At 52.3% G+C, this 16,350-nt stretch overlaps 1 protein-coding gene across 3 annotated transcripts; it reads left to right on the forward strand.

Moving 5' to 3' along the window:
• The first annotated feature begins 486 nt into the window (after positions 1-486).
• WNT4 (Wnt family member 4) lies at positions 487-15,623 on the forward strand. 3 transcript variants are annotated; one of them, XM_085080281.1, is made up of 6 exons: positions 8,399-8,565; positions 9,403-9,547; positions 11,854-12,089; positions 14,160-14,249; positions 14,621-14,763; positions 14,976-15,623. In XM_085080281.1, exons 2-6 carry the CDS (start codon positions 9,465-9,467, stop codon positions 15,441-15,443), a joined length of 1,020 nt encoding a protein of 339 aa, XP_084936407.1. In that variant the 5' UTR covers positions 8,399-8,565; positions 9,403-9,464; the 3' UTR covers positions 15,444-15,623. The 3 variants fall into 3 exon arrangements, with proteins under 3 accessions (XP_084936408.1, XP_084936407.1, XP_084936406.1); XM_085080280.1 differs by having other exon boundaries at positions 8,406-8,565; positions 14,118-14,249; XM_085080282.1 differs by lacking the exons at positions 8,399-8,565; positions 9,403-9,547 and adding an exon at positions 487-726 and having other exon boundaries at positions 14,118-14,249.
• Positions 15,624-16,350: the final 727 nt, after the last annotated feature.

Genomic DNA, 16,350 nt, shown 5'->3' on the forward strand with positions numbered 1-16,350 from the left:
CACTCCCAGTCAAATGGGTGCTTGTTGAGGAAGGCAGCCTGGGCGATGCCAAGGCTGCTCTCCGCAAGAGGGAAACCCCAGGCAGCGCCAGAACATCTCACGGCTCTGCTTCTTCACAGCCACAAGGAAATTACCCCAGAAACATCAAATGCGGAAACCCCCGCCCCTCCCCTCTGCGAAATTGCCCCCTCTCTCCCCGCACCCACCGAACCCACCCGGAGGTGCCGCTCGGTGGGTGTGGCAGCAAGGCGGGGGGTGCCGGCGGATCACCCGCTGGCCTCCATGTCGCCAGAGAAGCTCCCAATGCCCGCCCCGCCGTCGGAGCCCCCGATGCCCTCTTCGGTGTCCTCCCCGCCGCCGGCCCGCCCCAGGGGTGTCCCCGGCCTCGGGTCCCGCCCAGGGAGCGGCGGAGCCGGGGCGGCCCGCGGAGCTGCCTCCGCCCCCGGCCCGCCTCCGGCCCCGCCGCTCCATCCCGGGACGGGCCGGCCGCGCTGACAGTCGGGCTCAGCGGCCGCCGCGGGAGCATCAACCGGGCAGCGCCCGCCGCTCCTGCCCGCGCCCACCTGCGGCGGCGGCTGCCCCGGGCGCGGGGCGGCGGGGGCGCTGCCGCCGCCGGCTGCGCGCAGTCTCACCCCGCCTGCCCTCCAGGATGAGCCCGGAGTATTCTCTGCGATCCTTGCTGCTCATCATCCTCGCCACCTTCTCGGCTAACGCCAGCAACTGGCTGTGAGTAGCTGCGGGGCGGGAAGGGTGGGGTGGGGGGGGAACACGGACACGCCGCCACTTGGTAGCCCCGGGGGCGCGGAGCAGAGCAGGTGCCGCGGGGCTGGGCAGCATCGGGGCGCGACCCCCCGCAGCGATGCTGCTCGGTCCCCGGCGGGGCATCGGGCGCCCGTCGCCATCGCGCCGGTCTCCTGTCCCCCCTGACCCTCGCCGCCGTGGCGGTGGGGTCGCAGCCCTCATCGCACGCAGGTGGGCGGCAGGGGATACCGACTCTCCCCAGCCGCTCAGTGGCGGTGTGTTAACGTGGCTGATGGGACAGGGGCTGGTTATATAGCCCCCCTCGCAATTTTTGTCCTTAAGTTATGAATCTGGATCACGCCGGGATCACGGGCAGAGGTCGGGGCATCAGGTCGGAGCGGAGCCTGGGGGTTGGCGAGATGCCACGCGAGGGCCAGCGGTGCAGGGGAGGATTTGGCAGAGCTGGGGCAGCCAGACGTGCTGGGCCCGGGGATCTGCAGCGAGCATGGCTGGCCGCGCTTCGGCCCCCCATTCCCGGTAGGAAGACGGGTGTCGGGCGCTGTTACACGCCGCAAAGGAGCCCGATGACATCGGGAACCCGCTGAACAAACACTGAAATAATGCGTAAGGTAAACAGGGGCGGAAATCGTTCTGGAAAATTCCTACGTGTTTGCCAAGGCGGTGGGGCTGCTTTCTGAAGAGGACACCCCTCTTCCCCCGTCCCCGGGGCAGAGGGGATGGAGCATGACAGCACTTTCCCACCTAACTTTGAACGAAGGCATCGGTTCCTCCTAATAAATCTGCTTTGGTGGGAGATGGTGCTTCCCCTGCTCCCCGTATTGCCGGCTGACGGGAACTAATTAGTTCCCGTGCACGCACCCTGCAGACCCACTCTCCGGCTGGGAGCATGGGCCGCCTCCATCTCACCTTCCTGGATTTATGTCGGCAGGGGCAGGTACACCACGCAGGATGGGGAGTTGCTGGGGTTGTCAGCATGAAAGATCCCGAGTGTCTTGTACCTTTCCCAGCAGAGGTGCTCAGGTGGGCACACATCCTCCGTGCACGAAGTCCTCTCTGCCTCCGGACACATCTCCCATCTCTCCTGCCTTTAGATTTTGACTCGCTGGAGGCTGTGGGATGTGGGTGGCGTTTGGACGATGCTCCCCAATGCCTGGGGAAAGCGCCAGGTCAGCGGCACTCTCCAAGTGTCCTGCCTGTGGGAAAAGGTGGCTGCCCGGGATGCGTTAGTGCTTAGTCCTTCTCCCCTCCTCCTTTGCCAGATGGAGCTACTTGCGTGCCACACGTCTCCAGCAACTGGTGGGTGGATCATAGCAGCTATCAAGGTGGTCTTTTAAGCTGTCATGAGTCTGGTGAAGGTATATTCGGAACTGTGGGAGTGTTTTTCCTGCAGGAAGAAAGTCCTGCTGAGGAAGCTCTGTGGGATGATGGCAGATCTCTGGAGAGCAGCAGCGTCGGCTGCCCTGGGACGGGCAAGGGGGAAAGTGGGGATTTCATGAGTAAGGTCAGCAAGCTGCCTCCCACGGATGCGCAGAAGTGGGACTCCCCTCGGTCCCCGGCGTTGCACGCAGCTGGGATAGGATTTGGGAGGCGAGGCGGAGGGGTGATTCGCTGCAGTAGTCGGGGAGGGCTGTGTGCAGCCGCCCGTGCTGGCAGAGCAAGGGTGGGCGCGGGGGGCTCGGCAGCAGAGAGTGGAGGGCTCATTCCTGCCAACAGGGGAGGAAAAGCAGATACATTTCAGTGTGTGTTTGAAAGGAAGGGGGTCAGGTTTTTTTGATGTTGCAAATGTATCACGATAAAAGGATCGTCCCCCGCTCAGTGCTTTTTATTCTTTGCCTTTAGGATTAAGACAATTCCTATTGTTTATCTTCTCACATCAGAAACAAAGGCTGCTGGAGGCAATAAACAGAGTTAGAAGGATCCCAGGAGTTACCAGATATTCGAGGAATGAGTGTGCCTTGTATGTCTTCACGTGTGTGGACTTGGCATGTTTGGTGTTATCCCAGGGCACTGCCAGCTTGTGCCCAAGCACACAGGACATATCCAGCCTCGCCAGGCACATAGTTCTGCACAGAGGTGTGTGCACTGAGTGGCAGTGTGCAGTGAAGTTTGCTTTTCCAGAAACCTGCTGGATTAGTGATTAAGCTCAGTTGTGAACTTTTTTTCCTCCCCCTAAAGCTCTAAAGCTTCTTTCGACCTGTCCAGACTCGCATTCCCCCAGCACTTTGGAGAGATGCTGCTTGCAATGCTTGAGCTAAGAGTTTCTGTAAGCCTGGCTTTGTGGGGAAAGCGCTCGTTTTGGCCATGCAGTGGTGTCTGCTGAGCTGCCCCATCGAGTATAAAAAGGAGATGGTGTGAGGATCTCTCAAAGAGATCACTCTGCTACAGCGGCCGTTGAGCTGGAACATATTTTCCAAATCTTTTCAGTAAACAAATCAAGCTACATTCTCCCTGGTTAGGAAGCAAACCTCAGGTGTGCTTTCTTAGTATCTTGAATTTGGGGAGTTACTGCTTGGCTTGTTGCCTATCCAGAAAGCCTCTGTTCTTCAAATCTGAAGAGATGCTCTGTTCCCACTTCTTGTGAAAGCCTCAGGCTTGCACTTCCTCCTGACTTTGGAGGCTCAGATAATTTTAAAGCTTTGCCTCCTGCCTCTTCAGGCACAGATTTGTAAATTAAATACAGGGCTGTAGATAGAGCCTTTTACACCTCAGTGGCTGTGCACAGGAAGGTCCCTCTGGCTTCTGCTTTATCACTGAAGGAGTCCAGGGATGTGCTTTATACAGGGAAAGCAGATGAGTTACTTTTCAAAGCAACTTGCACTTCATAGACTCCACATGTGCAGTGATGTGGTTGAATTTGGAGGCAAGGCCTCTTTGTGCCCCAAACCCACTCTAATGCTGAGGGTGTTTGATAGAGAGTTCTAGCCAAGCAAGCATTATTCCACAGCTGGCACAGGAATTCTGGGCTCTGGTTTCAGTCCAGTTGTTTAGTTAGTTAATTATTCATTTGTTTACCTATTTTGGAGAGAAGAAGTCCATGTGAAGAAGTGAACTAGAAAATGTGCAAAGTGAGTTGTGGATGTAAGCATCCACTAACTGCATGAGGCACTGGGGCTCACTGCCTTGCTCTCTAACTGTTCAGGGGGTTTGAATGAGAGAACAGAAACAGAAAACATCAGATACAACAGGGTAGGGTCCTTTACGGGTGAGACCTCTGGTTATCAAATGGCCTCTCTCCATTTTCTTGCAGCTAAAACTGGCTCTGGAGGACGCTCTCCATGTGGATGTGCTTGGTCTGAGATGTGGTTATACCATTGCAGAGCAGGGTGTACCACCAGCAGCTCTGTCTACCTGTTCTTTACAGGGATTTAAAATTTCCATCTGGGCTTGGGACTTGGCTTAAAGGGCCAGGAGCACAGATGGACTTTTAAAACCTTAAAAGACAAAAGCATTTGAGTATTCTGGGAAAGCCTGAAGACATTGTGAGGGTCCAAACAAGCCTGGCTAAGCTGCTCTCTAACCACTTTTGAGGGCTGGTGAGGAAGGGATGAAAGGAGTTTGGATTTCCCTGGCCCCCTTTCATTGGAACATCACAAGGTGCTTTGCAAACAGGGGACCCAACTCTCTGTTCCCATGTCTGCCAGCTTAGGAGTGGGGATCTTGCAAGAACAGCTGGAATGCTCATTTTGTTCGGGTCATTATGCAGAGGATTTAAGAGGAAGCACACCTGGGTCCTGCATTTGCATCCTTCTGGTTTTAAAACAGGCTTCATTTTTTTAAGGTGAGTCTCCATGGCTTTGATAGTGGGGAGAGATCATTTCACCTAGAGCCTGGCTTGGTTTAATTTTGTACAAACTTCTTTGTCTTGTCATTGCAATGCTCCTGTTTTCAACCTGGCAAGGAACCAGTCCAGCGTTTTCCCATCAGATGCCATGATGGCATGGCACAGATTCAGCAGGTGCAGCTAGCTCTAAGGCAGAGCTGTTCCTGCCAAGCTCCGCTCCCCTCTCCATGCTACTGGTTTTTGCTGTGAGGACAGTGCTAGGAAGGTTTCCCAGTCACATCTGTCCCAGTAGCAAGGGTGGTAGGTCACACCATTTGGGTTTGGTGAGGAATTTTGTTACTTTGAGGGGTGCTGTGGGTTGGATGAGTGGCTCTCCACTTCTGGGATGCTGAGGGCTCCTTTGCATTGCTCTAGGGATCCTGTCAGGTTCACAAGGTTGGTGCATGCACCCATGGCACCCATTCCGAAGGCTGTGGGGTGGGAAAGTGAAACTGCTGGAAATATATTTTAATTTTTATTTATTTATTTGTAAGTCTTACCACTACTTACCAAACCAGTTAATTTTAGCTCAGTGATGAAAATGGACTGGTTGTGGGTTGCACCCTGGTGGTTGCACCCAGCGGTCCTTGCACTGGATTTCCAAACAAGTTTGGCTTGTCTCTGAGCAATGGTCCCATCTGGCAGACACCCTTCAGGGCTGTATTTGCCAGGGTGTAGGAGGGCCCCATGCTCTTTGGCTCCTCAGTAGTGATGGGCATTTCTGTCCTTTCCTAAGAAAGCCTCAAATAAAATTACACCCCAGTCTTCAACAGCAGAACCTATCTCTAGGGGTGATGGACCGGAGGGAGATAAAACCACTCTGCACACCAGGCTGTGAAGAGCTGGATAAACTCCAAATATGAGCAACAGTAAGAGGCAGGTTTCTTTTTTGCAATGGCTTGATGTGACTCCATGAATCAGAACTAGAATTTTGCATTGAAGCAAAAAAGTGTTTATGTCACTCTGCTGAAAGCTACTGTCCGCTTGCTTAATTCATTCTTGTACATGTAGAGAAATGCAGTACAGCCGCTTTCTTAAAATGATGAAATTGCTGAGCAATTGAGGTTAACAGTTTCTAGGATATTCTTCTGTATTTCCTTACAAGTGCAATGACACTGGCTCTTACAACAGGTGGTGATTTTTCCTTAAAGCTTGAAAGCCTTGTAAATCCACAAAACCTGCAGTCATCCAAGGCTGCTTGAATGGCAGACTCCACTCTGGATACTCGATGCAGGTAACCTCTACCTTGCCCACTCCAGGGTTTCTGTCCCCAACACCTGTGGTTGACCCCTAGCAGCATCCTCCAGGCTCTCTCAGACCTGCTGCCATGGGCTGTTGCACTTCACAGCCAGGAAGATGCCATGCAGGATCTGGCTGGCTCAGCAGAACTGAAGTCAACATTGTGCTTTCATGAAATTACTTGGGGAAAAGTAATTGGGTCTCTTGGCCAATGGAGCACGGCCTGGGGCCTGTTGAAAGTTGGGTGAAATCAAACTAATCCTGTAGAAGGCCTTTTTTGCCACATATTTGCAAATTCTGATTGAGACTTAGAACTCATCAGATTTTCTTTAACCAAGTTTAGCCTGAAGCACTGCAGAAGTTGGCCTGCACTTGCCTCCTCTTGCAAAAATGCATTTGTGTTTTACCTGAGTCCAGGAGTAGCTTCTCTTGATTTGTAAAGGAAGTAAAGGATATTTACTACACATTCAAAGCAGATTTTCAAAATAGATGCTGTTCAGGCTCTTCCCAGCTTCCATCCTCCTCTTCCCCATTACAAAGTGGAGATTTTGCCCCCACATCCTCAGAAAGCCAAAAAGCAGCACTGGCTCAGGACGAGCAGCTGGCCATCTCACTGGCTCTAGAGATTTGTGATGGGGGAGACAAGCCACCACCAGTGGCTGGGGCATGGGTGTTTGCTGGCTGCACATGGTGTTAGGTGCAGGGTCCACGGGATAGGGGACAGGATTGGAGGTGTAGGCTCACCCTTGAGCTGAGGGGTGGGAGTGTAGGCAGGTAATGGTGAGCATAGCAATGCCTCTTCCTGGGTAACTCTTGGCACCTGTTAACTGGAGATGAAGCATAGGTGGGAAAAGCAGGTTTCAGCCAAGAGATGGTGCCCTAACTGTGACAGGAGGGACTGAGGCAGACAGGTGTGTTTCATCCAAGAAAGAGACCAGACAGGCACTCAGATGATGACTTTGTAAGTTCTAGTTTACACTTAGAAAGGTGGGATGTCTAATCCCAGGAGGGGGATGTCCAGTCCCTGGGAGGGCCAAGTCCTGCTACAGAGCCAGCAGCTGGACAAGAGCAACCTTGCAGGTCTCCTGCAAATCCTGACAGGAATATGCCCAAGCTGGCAGACTTGAGGAACAATGGATGTGGTGGGCCCTACCAGCCTGGTGCTGTTGGCACAGGGAGAGTGGCACTAAGCCCAGTGTGGGACACCACAAGAAATCTTGGGGGCTCTCTGGCCTGCCTAGAGCATCATCTGACCTGCCAGCCTGAGACACCTTTCTATGGCTTCACTCACCCTGCCTTGGTAGGAGAAAGCAACAAGGCAAAGATAAAACACTTCTTCATGTCTGTAGGATGGCTCCTTGCAAGGAGCCATAACACTGGTCAGTACCTCCCCGTGCATTCATCTATCTATCTATGCAGGCAGATGCAGGCAGGGATGCATGGGGGTTTTACATGAGTTTTTCACATTGTAAACAAGCCTTTAGTTCTTTCCCAGAATAAACTTGCCTGCACAGGCAGTCACAATCCTCAGCACAATCCCGAGTCACTGCTGACTTTTCCCTTCAGTCAGGCACAGAAATGCACTTGCTGACCTCTCCATAAGCAGAGGGGTGTTTGCTGCCTCTCAGACAGGAGCAGAGCTGAATCATCTTCACAGTTTAAGGCTTGGACAAGCCTTTTGTGGCCTTGGCCACTCAACCTTGTGGGAAGGTTGAGTATTTGCTGAGCAGGGTGAAGCTTCTGAGCCTGATTTCAGAACATGTATTGAGTGGTTCATCAGGGATGCCACTGGCCTGGGTCTGAAAGTTCTCATCTTCAGGAAAACATTCTCAAAATGAGACAATACAAAGAGTTCTCACACTTGAAACTCATTTGTTTGAATAAAAGAAACACCACAGATCTCTGCTTTCTCCAAGACATCTGCTACATCTTCTCTGACCTGCCTCTATTGAGTATTTGTTAATGACTGAAATTTCCACACCTTTCCATGGCAGGGAATCTCCTCCCCTATCCTCCTGGCTCTATCTGCCAGCTGCTGTGGCTCTTCCAATGTCTCATTGTCATTTCACCAATTATTCTTCCTCCTAAAAGTATTATCATAACTTTTATTTAAGCAGGGCTTTCTGACATCCCCCACCTTTCCAAAGCTCCCTGGATTCGAGATTTACTTATTTGCCATCTTGCAGAGTGGATCAGCTGCAGCTTCTTAAATTATTGGGCTTCAATCCTGGTCTCAATACTGTGGATGGAAAAGAAAGGAAGGGCTTTCTGACAGTTTTGTCTTAAATCGATGACTCTTAAGAGGAAGCCTGTTCTGCAAGTGACTTGTCTAAATTTAAAGGCAGGAGAAAAGAAATATACAAGGCCATGATGAACCAAGAAGACAGAACTTGAAAAAATGGTGTGGGCAGCAGTTGAAATATATTTTGCCCAGTTGTGGAAAAGGAAGAAAATACACCGTTATTTGGGTCTGTTTCCCACAAGCAGGGCTGTTTCGATGCTGCATGTGAGACTTAAATTATAATCTAGAGTTCTGCGTAGCAATCGAGATGTGATATCACAATGGAGATCTGCATTGAGACCTTGCAGAAGGCAGGAGCTATTTCTTGCATTCCTCCTCCTCTGCCTGTCTAGCTCTGTGCAGGCAGACAAAGGCTTTGGCTGTGGATTCTACCACTTCAGCCCAGGAAAACAAAGTTTGGAGCAAAGTTCTTGTTAAGGACCAGGCAAAGCACTAGCACCAGGTTTGCATGAGGACTGTGGGATGCTGCAGATGGGTTTGGTGCCTTACAGCCCTGGTGCTCCACAGTCCTGAGAAACATGGGATGGAAGCATCTCTGAGTGCTGGTGAGGGCAGAGCATGTTTCCCAGCTCTTACCTCACTCTTCATCTGCCCCAGAGAGGGGAAGGGGATAAGATGTTCCCAGCTGGTGCTCCTGAATGTGGTGTGATGAGATGCCATGTGAGAGCCTCAAAGCTGAGGTCCTTCAGCAAAGGTCCTTCCTTAAATCCTTGCCTCAATCTCTGGATCCATCCTAAACCAGGGACCAGGATGGGAGCTTCCTCCCCAGTCGAAAGCTATATCTTTTGGAAAGCAGTGATGGTTCTCCTGGACTGGTAACAAACTGGTAGCGTGATGAGGCCACAGCATTTTAGATACAGCTGCCTCCATTTCCACAGAGGGGCTGGCAAGATTGGCTGAGGAGGAGTGATGGGACACTAGACCTGTCAAGGGGGAGAGAGGCCAGAACACTGTTCTGGATAGTTTCATCTTATTTTTCTGCCTTGCAAAACAAATTACCAGACCTGTTCTTGGAGAGCTGTACCTATCTTTGAAGCATCCTTGGCCGTTGTTTTATCATCCCAAACAGTATTAAATGTGTGTTGGGAAGGCATCTTATCAGGTGCATCTCTTTGGAAAAGCTTGAAAGGCTCTTGTCCCACTCTCCTTTATGCATGCTTTGAATTTATTATTCCACATTGCCCAGAGAATCTCAAGCTGGGAAATATATTAGAAAAGGAGGTAATACCCCATCCTGAGCAGAGCTGATATTAATGTGGCTGCTACACCTGTGTCCCAGAACTCTTCTGCCAATGTGTCTGCACTCAAAGCAGGCACTGACTCATCTGTAGGACCAGTCTCATGGCTTTGAAGGAGCTGCTTCTCTGGCGTGATAAATGCTGTTGGAGTTGCTGGCAGAGGGGGACGCCAAATCAGCACAAGAGGTTAGTACTGGAGATAGATTCTGATTTTCTTGGCTTCCAGGCTCAAAGCTGATCAATAACCCACATTGCCTTGGGCTAAATCTTACCGCTCTGCTGTGTGTCATCTTCCCCATCCCCAAACTGATGGTGAAGATGGCTGGGTCTAGGAGTAGTCAGCTATTACAGGCACTTTATGTGTGCTCCTCAAAGCTCCTGGAGGTGGTTTGGTGCCTTCACACCACATCAGGCAAGTGCAGCAAGATGTGAGAACTGCAGTTGTTGCACTACATGTCTGGAACTGCAGCACAGGGTCAGGGATGCACCCGATTTCATGGTGTGGGGGCCAGCAAAAAGGTGGCACTCCTGAGTTTGGCCACAGTGGGTTTTTCAAGCCACCCATGTGCACCAGGTCCTGTCCTCTGCAAGCAGGGCTGTCCCTCAGAGGAGCAGGAAACCTTGGGCAAAGATGTTTGCTAGTATAAAGGCTCAAACAGCATTTGGCTCTGAAACCTCAGCAGCCTGCTGCTTCCCACTGTCAGAGAAGCATTGCCTCCATGATCACACACAGAGAAAACTGAATACTTTTGACATCTCGCCATGCAGACTCCCCACGGATACCATGAGCCGAGACAGCTTTCTCCCTGGCTCCCACAGTCCCCTAGTCATGAGCATGAAACCAGGCTGGTGAATAATTCTGCTGATGCACGGAAGAGAAAATCCTGTCCTCTCCTCCTGGGGCAGACTGGCAGGGTTAATGGGAGGAAGAGGCTGTGACAACTTGATTTTGTGGCTGAAGTCAGCAGATCTGGCTCCTGGGACACATGGGAACAGGCAGGGAGCAGGAGCCGCTTTTGCACAGTCACTTCTCGGAGGCAAGCAGGCTTCAAAAGAAAAATCCTTAGCAGGATGTTGCAACTTGGGAGGAGGACTTAAAAAACAAGCAAACAAAAAAACCCACAAGTTCTGTAGGGCTGGGAAATGCAGAGTCAAGGAATGAGGTTGCCAAAAAACCTCAGTACTTGAATCTCTTGGTGCAGACAAGGTAGCAGCATGAGATGGTGCTGGCAATTCCCAAGCTCAGTGTGGTCAGTGGATGGGTGCAAGTGTGAGTTACACCTGTCCCATGCAGGGGACCCTCCATGTCCACAGCAGGTCAGGGCTCCACCATGGCAGTGTCATCTGAAGTGGCTGCCAGCAGCCACAGGAGGGAGGGAGTCTCATATACACACCTGCCACCATAGGCACTATTAGTTGTAGAGGATATTGGATTATCACGCAACCCTGTTGGAAAATCTGATTGGGTCTATCCTAAGCTCCTTCTGTGATCCAGAGGCTGGGGTATGAGGGTGGAGCTGGGAAATGGGCAAGCATGGACACCATGCTCACAACACAACAAAGGGTGGGAGATTGAGTTACTGGGATGTGAAACAGGGACCATCATGCCCACATATTGGGCAAGGAAATGCTGAGAGCTTTTGAGGTGCTTGCTCTTAAAGGATAAGCTCTGTCATTCCTCTAATGCTGACACCCAAGAGCAGTTCTGTGACTCTTTCTGCTGAGGATGGCACTATGGAAAGCAGAACACATGATCCCTTCCACACAGGGCCAGTCTTTTTTCCAGATCAACAAAGACCTCATGGCCCTATACACAAGCTGGGCTGGTGGAGGAGGTGCCCAGCCTGTGCAATTTTGCCCCAGCAGGCTCCTGATTCTTCTGCCCTGCTTCAAGCCCTGCTTGAATTCCAAGTGACAAGAAACCTGGCAGCTCCCAGAGACCATCTGTGCCTGCTGGGGACAGGGACAGCTAAAAGCAAGCCACCAGGAGGGAAGTGGTTTGAAGGGCAATGTTTGCCGGTGATGAGCACACAGCCACACTGTGGGAGCACTGTGGCAGATGGAGCTGGCACCCAACTGTGTGTCCTGCTTGTTTTGGCTGACTTCAGAGACCTCTGGCTTTTCCTAGTAGCACTTGGATATGCCGGTACTCAGGAGACCTGACCAGGCACATTCAGACAATGCTGAAAATATCTTCTTTGCAGGCAACAGAGGCAAAGGGGAGCCAACAGCTGGACTCCCCGAGAAAAAGGGACTAGGCTGCAAGGGATGGTTGTTTTGCTTGGGCTTGTTCTCTGTATGCCAGAAATGCATCCTGTGGAGGCACTGCTGTGGTATATTTAAAGGTGATCCCAGATGGACAGCAAGTCTCAGCTATGGAGGGAATAAGAGGTTCAGTCTCCTTGCTTTCTGCAAGGCTGTACCTGGATCCCAGCTGAATATGAGTTCCCCCAGCCCTTGCCTCCTAACCCGTTGTGCTGGTGTCGTGGTAGGTACCTGGCGAAGCTGTCTTCAGTGGGGAGCATCTCCGAGGAGGAGACCTGCGAGAAGCTGAAGGGCTTGATCCAGCGCCAGGTGCAGATGTGCAAAAGGAACCTGGAGGTGATGGACTCAGTGCGACACGGAGCCCAGCTGGCCATTGAGGAATGCCAGTACCAGTTCCGCAACCGCCGCTGGAACTGCTCCACACTGGATACTCTGCCTGTCTTCGGCAAGGTGGTGACACAAGGTGAGCTGGAAGAACAAGTGTGTGGGGTGATGCTGCTGGGGGAATGGCTATAAAAGCAATCTGGTGGGCTGCAGGTGGGATTTTGCCTGCTTGCCCCTGAACCAGTGGCTGGGGAGAGTCAGGAATGTCCCATCCAATGTTGGATCTTGGGGCAGATGGGTTCCTGTGCACTTCAGCAGGGCTCTTTTCACTATGTTGGGGACAGCATATCCAGACCCCTGCTGCACCTCAGCTCTCCTGGAGCTTTTTCACACCCATTGACAAGGATATGCCAGGTTTGAACAGATCCTAAAGTCACCCTGTGCTCTTATCTCTTCCCCACAAAACCCAGGAGCTACACCACACAAAGCCATGGCTACATTTACTGTGTCTCTTTCTGGGCAGTGCTGAAGCAGTGGCTGCTGCTGGGCTGGCATGTGGCCACTCTCAAGCAGAGCATCAACAGGCACCGTCAGGAGGAGGGCTCAGTGCTGCCTGGCATGGAAAGAACACGTGGCAGCATCATCATCCACCACCAGCATTCAGGGCTGGGTATGGCCAGGGCAGCTCCCAGCCCTTCTGACCCCCGCTGCACACAGGCTTCCCAGAAGCCTGGGACTTTAATCAAACCAGAGCATTGGAGTGAGGATACAAAGGGGAAAACACCTCTGCAACCCCTTAAGATCACTGAAGCATCCCTTGCCTCCCCTCAGGTGCCATCTCTGAGGCACTATCTCACTTCCCATCCCAGGTCCCCTAGGCCAAAGCATCCCCCTGGCTCCTTATTTGACTTTCCTCCCCTCAATGCAGAGGTGAAGATATCTTCTTCTGAAGGTTCAGGGACTGGAAATACCAGAAATACCAGAAGCTAAAAGTCGTCTCTTTTTAGGCAGCCACAGCACAAACCGACCAACATGATCCTACTATTAACCTCGATTAACTTGGAGATGGTTCAGTCCCCACACTGGCTGGATCCTCCCCAGCCACTGCCAGCTGGGCCACCAAAGTCTGGGATGCGACCACCAAAGTAGCTGCCCTTTCTCTGACCAGTGAGCTGGGTGATGTTTGTTCACAAGCCATGCCCCCTCTGCACCAAGCATGAGATCACCCCAAATCACCCTGCTCAGAAATGGAGGGGTTTTGTCCTCAACCGGCCTCAGAGGATAGTGGGGATTTGTGTGTTGCTAGAGCTGATCCCTGCCCCTGCTACTCTGTGTGTTCACACCCAAGGATGCACCCAGCTTCCCAAACAAGCTTTTCCCAGCTATGTGGCACCACATAGGTAGACAAAAGAGCTGGGACTGGACTGCACCCTGGGCACCAGTGGGGTTTTGTGAGGTGTTTTGGGAGCAGAGAAGGGTTTTGCAAAGTAGTTTGTGATGCGTTGGAAGCTACAGGACCCTGTGAAAGCGGATGGCAAGGATCTGCAGCTGCAGGGAATGTTCCTGGATGTGGAAAGCAGACAGCTATTTTGAATGCAGGAAAGATTTCATGGCAGAGGGGCTCTGCAGGCACAAGGCAAAACAGTCCTACATATAAGCTCTGGACAGCTCTACTCACATTGGCAGTGCAGCCTCTGTCTCTCCTGTTGCCAGGTTTTATCATTCACTCATCATTCATGGTTTTCATGTTGAGGGGCAGTTCCCAGCTTCTTCACTATTGCAAGAATGGGCCCTCAGTGCTGCAAAATATCTCCCAGCACCCAGGAGTCTCTGATGAGTCAGGTCCAGGCTTGGCACTAAGCAAACAGCATCCCTGGGGGTGAGGAAAATGAGGGTCCTGCATGGGTGACCTCACCCTACAAGGAAGTGACAGAGCAAAGGGTTTAGCCTGTTAGCTCTGTATAGTATGTTTTGCCAAGGGCCAGCTTTCAGACCAGCTTTTTGGGGGGTTTATGTGCCACACCAGTGTTAAGAAGGGAAAGGAGAAGAGACACACTGGCCGGCCACTGAGGACATTTGGCCACTGGGCTGCATCCCCTTCAGAAATCCCACTTGTGTTGCCTTGGACTTGCTGCCACATTTCCTACCATGGTCTGTGCCATTGCAGGGACACGGGAAGCAGCATTCGTCTATGCCATCTCTTCGGCAGGGGTGGCCTTCGCCGTGACCCGCGCCTGCAGCAGCGGCGAGCTGGACAAGTGTGGATGTGACCGCACAGTGCAGGGGGGCAGCCCGCAGGGTGAGTGTCTGAACAGGGGGAAGCTGCAGCTGCAAGGGGATGCAAAGTAGCCAAAATACCTGCAATTCAAAGCCACTCTCTGGAGCCATCTAGAAAGGAAAGAAATGTTTAAAGAAACAAAACTCCAGTTAGTCTACATGAGAGCCTCCAAAAGGCACCTGGGAGCATCACCTGCAGGGCAGAGAAAGCATCTTGTCCATGTGTCCCCCAGGGCCATACTCCCCAGCTTCCCCAGTTCCTCAGGCAGCCCAGACTAGTAGGCAGCAAGACAAAGGTGGGGCAGGCCAGCTGGGTATTAGGAAGAGCAGGGCTGGAGAGTGTAAGCACTGCAGGGTGGCAGTTATCTGTCTGATCTGTGCTCTCTGCCTCAGGCTTCCAGTGGTCAGGCTGCTCCGATAACATCGCCTACGGTGTGGCCTTCTCGCAGTCCTTCGTTGACATCCGCGAGAGGAGCAAAGGGTCCTCTTCCAACAGAGCATTAATGAACCTCCACAACAACGAGGCAGGGAGGAAGGTAATGGCAAGGGGGAAACCTAGGTGGTTGGCATGGCCCTGCAGCATCCAGCTGGGCTCTGCAGCACAGCTTGAGCCATTTGGGTTTCTTCTAATCCCAAAACCCAGCAGTGTTTTCTGCACAACCCTCGCAGGCCCCATCCATTGCGCCCTCCCTGCTGTGTCCATCCCGCGCTGACCATACCATCGTATTCCTTGCGTCTGTTCCTCCAGGCAATCCTGAACAACATGCGGGTGGAATGTAAGTGTCACGGTGTGTCAGGCTCATGCGAGTTCAAGACGTGCTGGAAAGCCATGCCCCCCTTCCGCAAAGTGGGCAACATCCTGAAGGAGAAATTTGATGGTGCCACAGAGGTCGAACAGAGCGAGATTGGATCCACCAAAGTGCTGGTGCCCAAAAACTCCCAGTTCAAGCCACACACAGACGAGGACCTCGTCTACCTAGACTCCAGTCCCGACTTCTGTGACCACGACCTCAAGAATGGGGTCCTTGGCACCAGTGGGCGGCAGTGCAACAAGACCTCCAAGGCCATTGATGGCTGCGAGCTGATGTGCTGTGGCCGTGGCTTTCACACGGACGAAGTGGAGGTTGTGGAAAGGTGCAGCTGCAAATTCCACTGGTGCTGCTCCGTCAAGTGCAAACCCTGCCATCGGGTGGTGGAGATCCACACATGCCGGTGATGCACAGGGGAGAGTACCCACTTGTACCCTCTTTAACTGACCCTGCTTCTCCCTTGCCCCACAGCCAGGACTGAGGAAGTAACCCAGATGCTGCAGGGAGAGCACAGCTCTTTACAGAGACAGAACCACAGAGAAAAACAGATTTTAAAGAAAAAAATATTTAAAGTTAAAAAAAATTGATCATTGTTGGCTATTTTTATTTTGTCTGCTTTGCTGTATGTAGTGCTGAAGCCAGAGCTCCTTGGTGTCCTGTGCCAGCAGGCACATTTGCTCTCTGGCTGGCTGGGGACCTGTGTGATGCCAGCTCCCATCGGATGGTTTCCTGCTGCCTCTGGCGCTCTGCAGACAAGAAGTGTTTAAGACAAGAGTAGTGCAGCATTTGAAATCTTCTATCACGGTTATTCTTGTTTGTTTAAGGCATGTGCTGAGCATCCCGGAGCACCGCTGCCCTGACTAAGCCTCAAGAGGAGATAGAGTGCAGCCAGCCTGTGCAGCCAGGTGCATGGCAAGGGACAGGTGGGTGGTGACAGGGTGGCACTGTCCTCCAAGAGTTAAGTTCCATGTGGAGCCCAGCCAGGGTGATCAGTTTATGAGGGCAATGGGGGACATCCCTGCTCCTCCTTGTTGTGAGATGCTCAAAGGCATCCTGGGCATTGGATGGATTTTGGAGCAGCTCCAGTGGCTGCTCTGATTTACAGAAGCTCCTCAGTGGCTAACCAAGGCTATTGGAGGGACACGATGGTCCCACCATGCTCCCTTTCCCCCATCTCTTCTCCAGCACCTGGTTCCACTGGAGACAGTGAAGGGCAGTGATACTGTGATCCACTGACTCTTAATGGAGCTTGGGAGCTGATAGGAGAAAATCCAAGTGGCTTTCTTTTCCTCTGTCCCATAATTGACCCCACCT

Source organism: Lichenostomus cassidix, chromosome 21, assembly GCF_008360975.1.
Source record: "Lichenostomus cassidix isolate B80296 chromosome 21, HeHo_3.0, whole genome shotgun sequence".
Taxonomy (NCBI): Eukaryota; Metazoa; Chordata; class Aves; order Passeriformes; family Meliphagidae; genus Lichenostomus; species Lichenostomus cassidix.

What these genes read in the sequence shown, in the direction of transcription:
- WNT4 (XM_085080280.1), top strand. Translation starts at nt 9,465, where the DNA reads ATGGCTTTGAAGGAGCTGCTTCTCTGGCGTGATAAATGCTGTTGGAGT. An exon ending in CGGCAAGGTGGTGACACAAG is followed by an intron (nt 12,090 to 14,117) that starts GTGAGCTGGAAG and finishes GTGCCATTGCAG; the next exon opens with GGACACGGGAAGCAGCATTC. An exon ending in ACAACGAGGCAGGGAGGAAG is followed by an intron (nt 14,764 to 14,975) that starts GTAATGGCAAGG and finishes CTGTTCCTCCAG; the next exon opens with GCAATCCTGAACAACATGCG.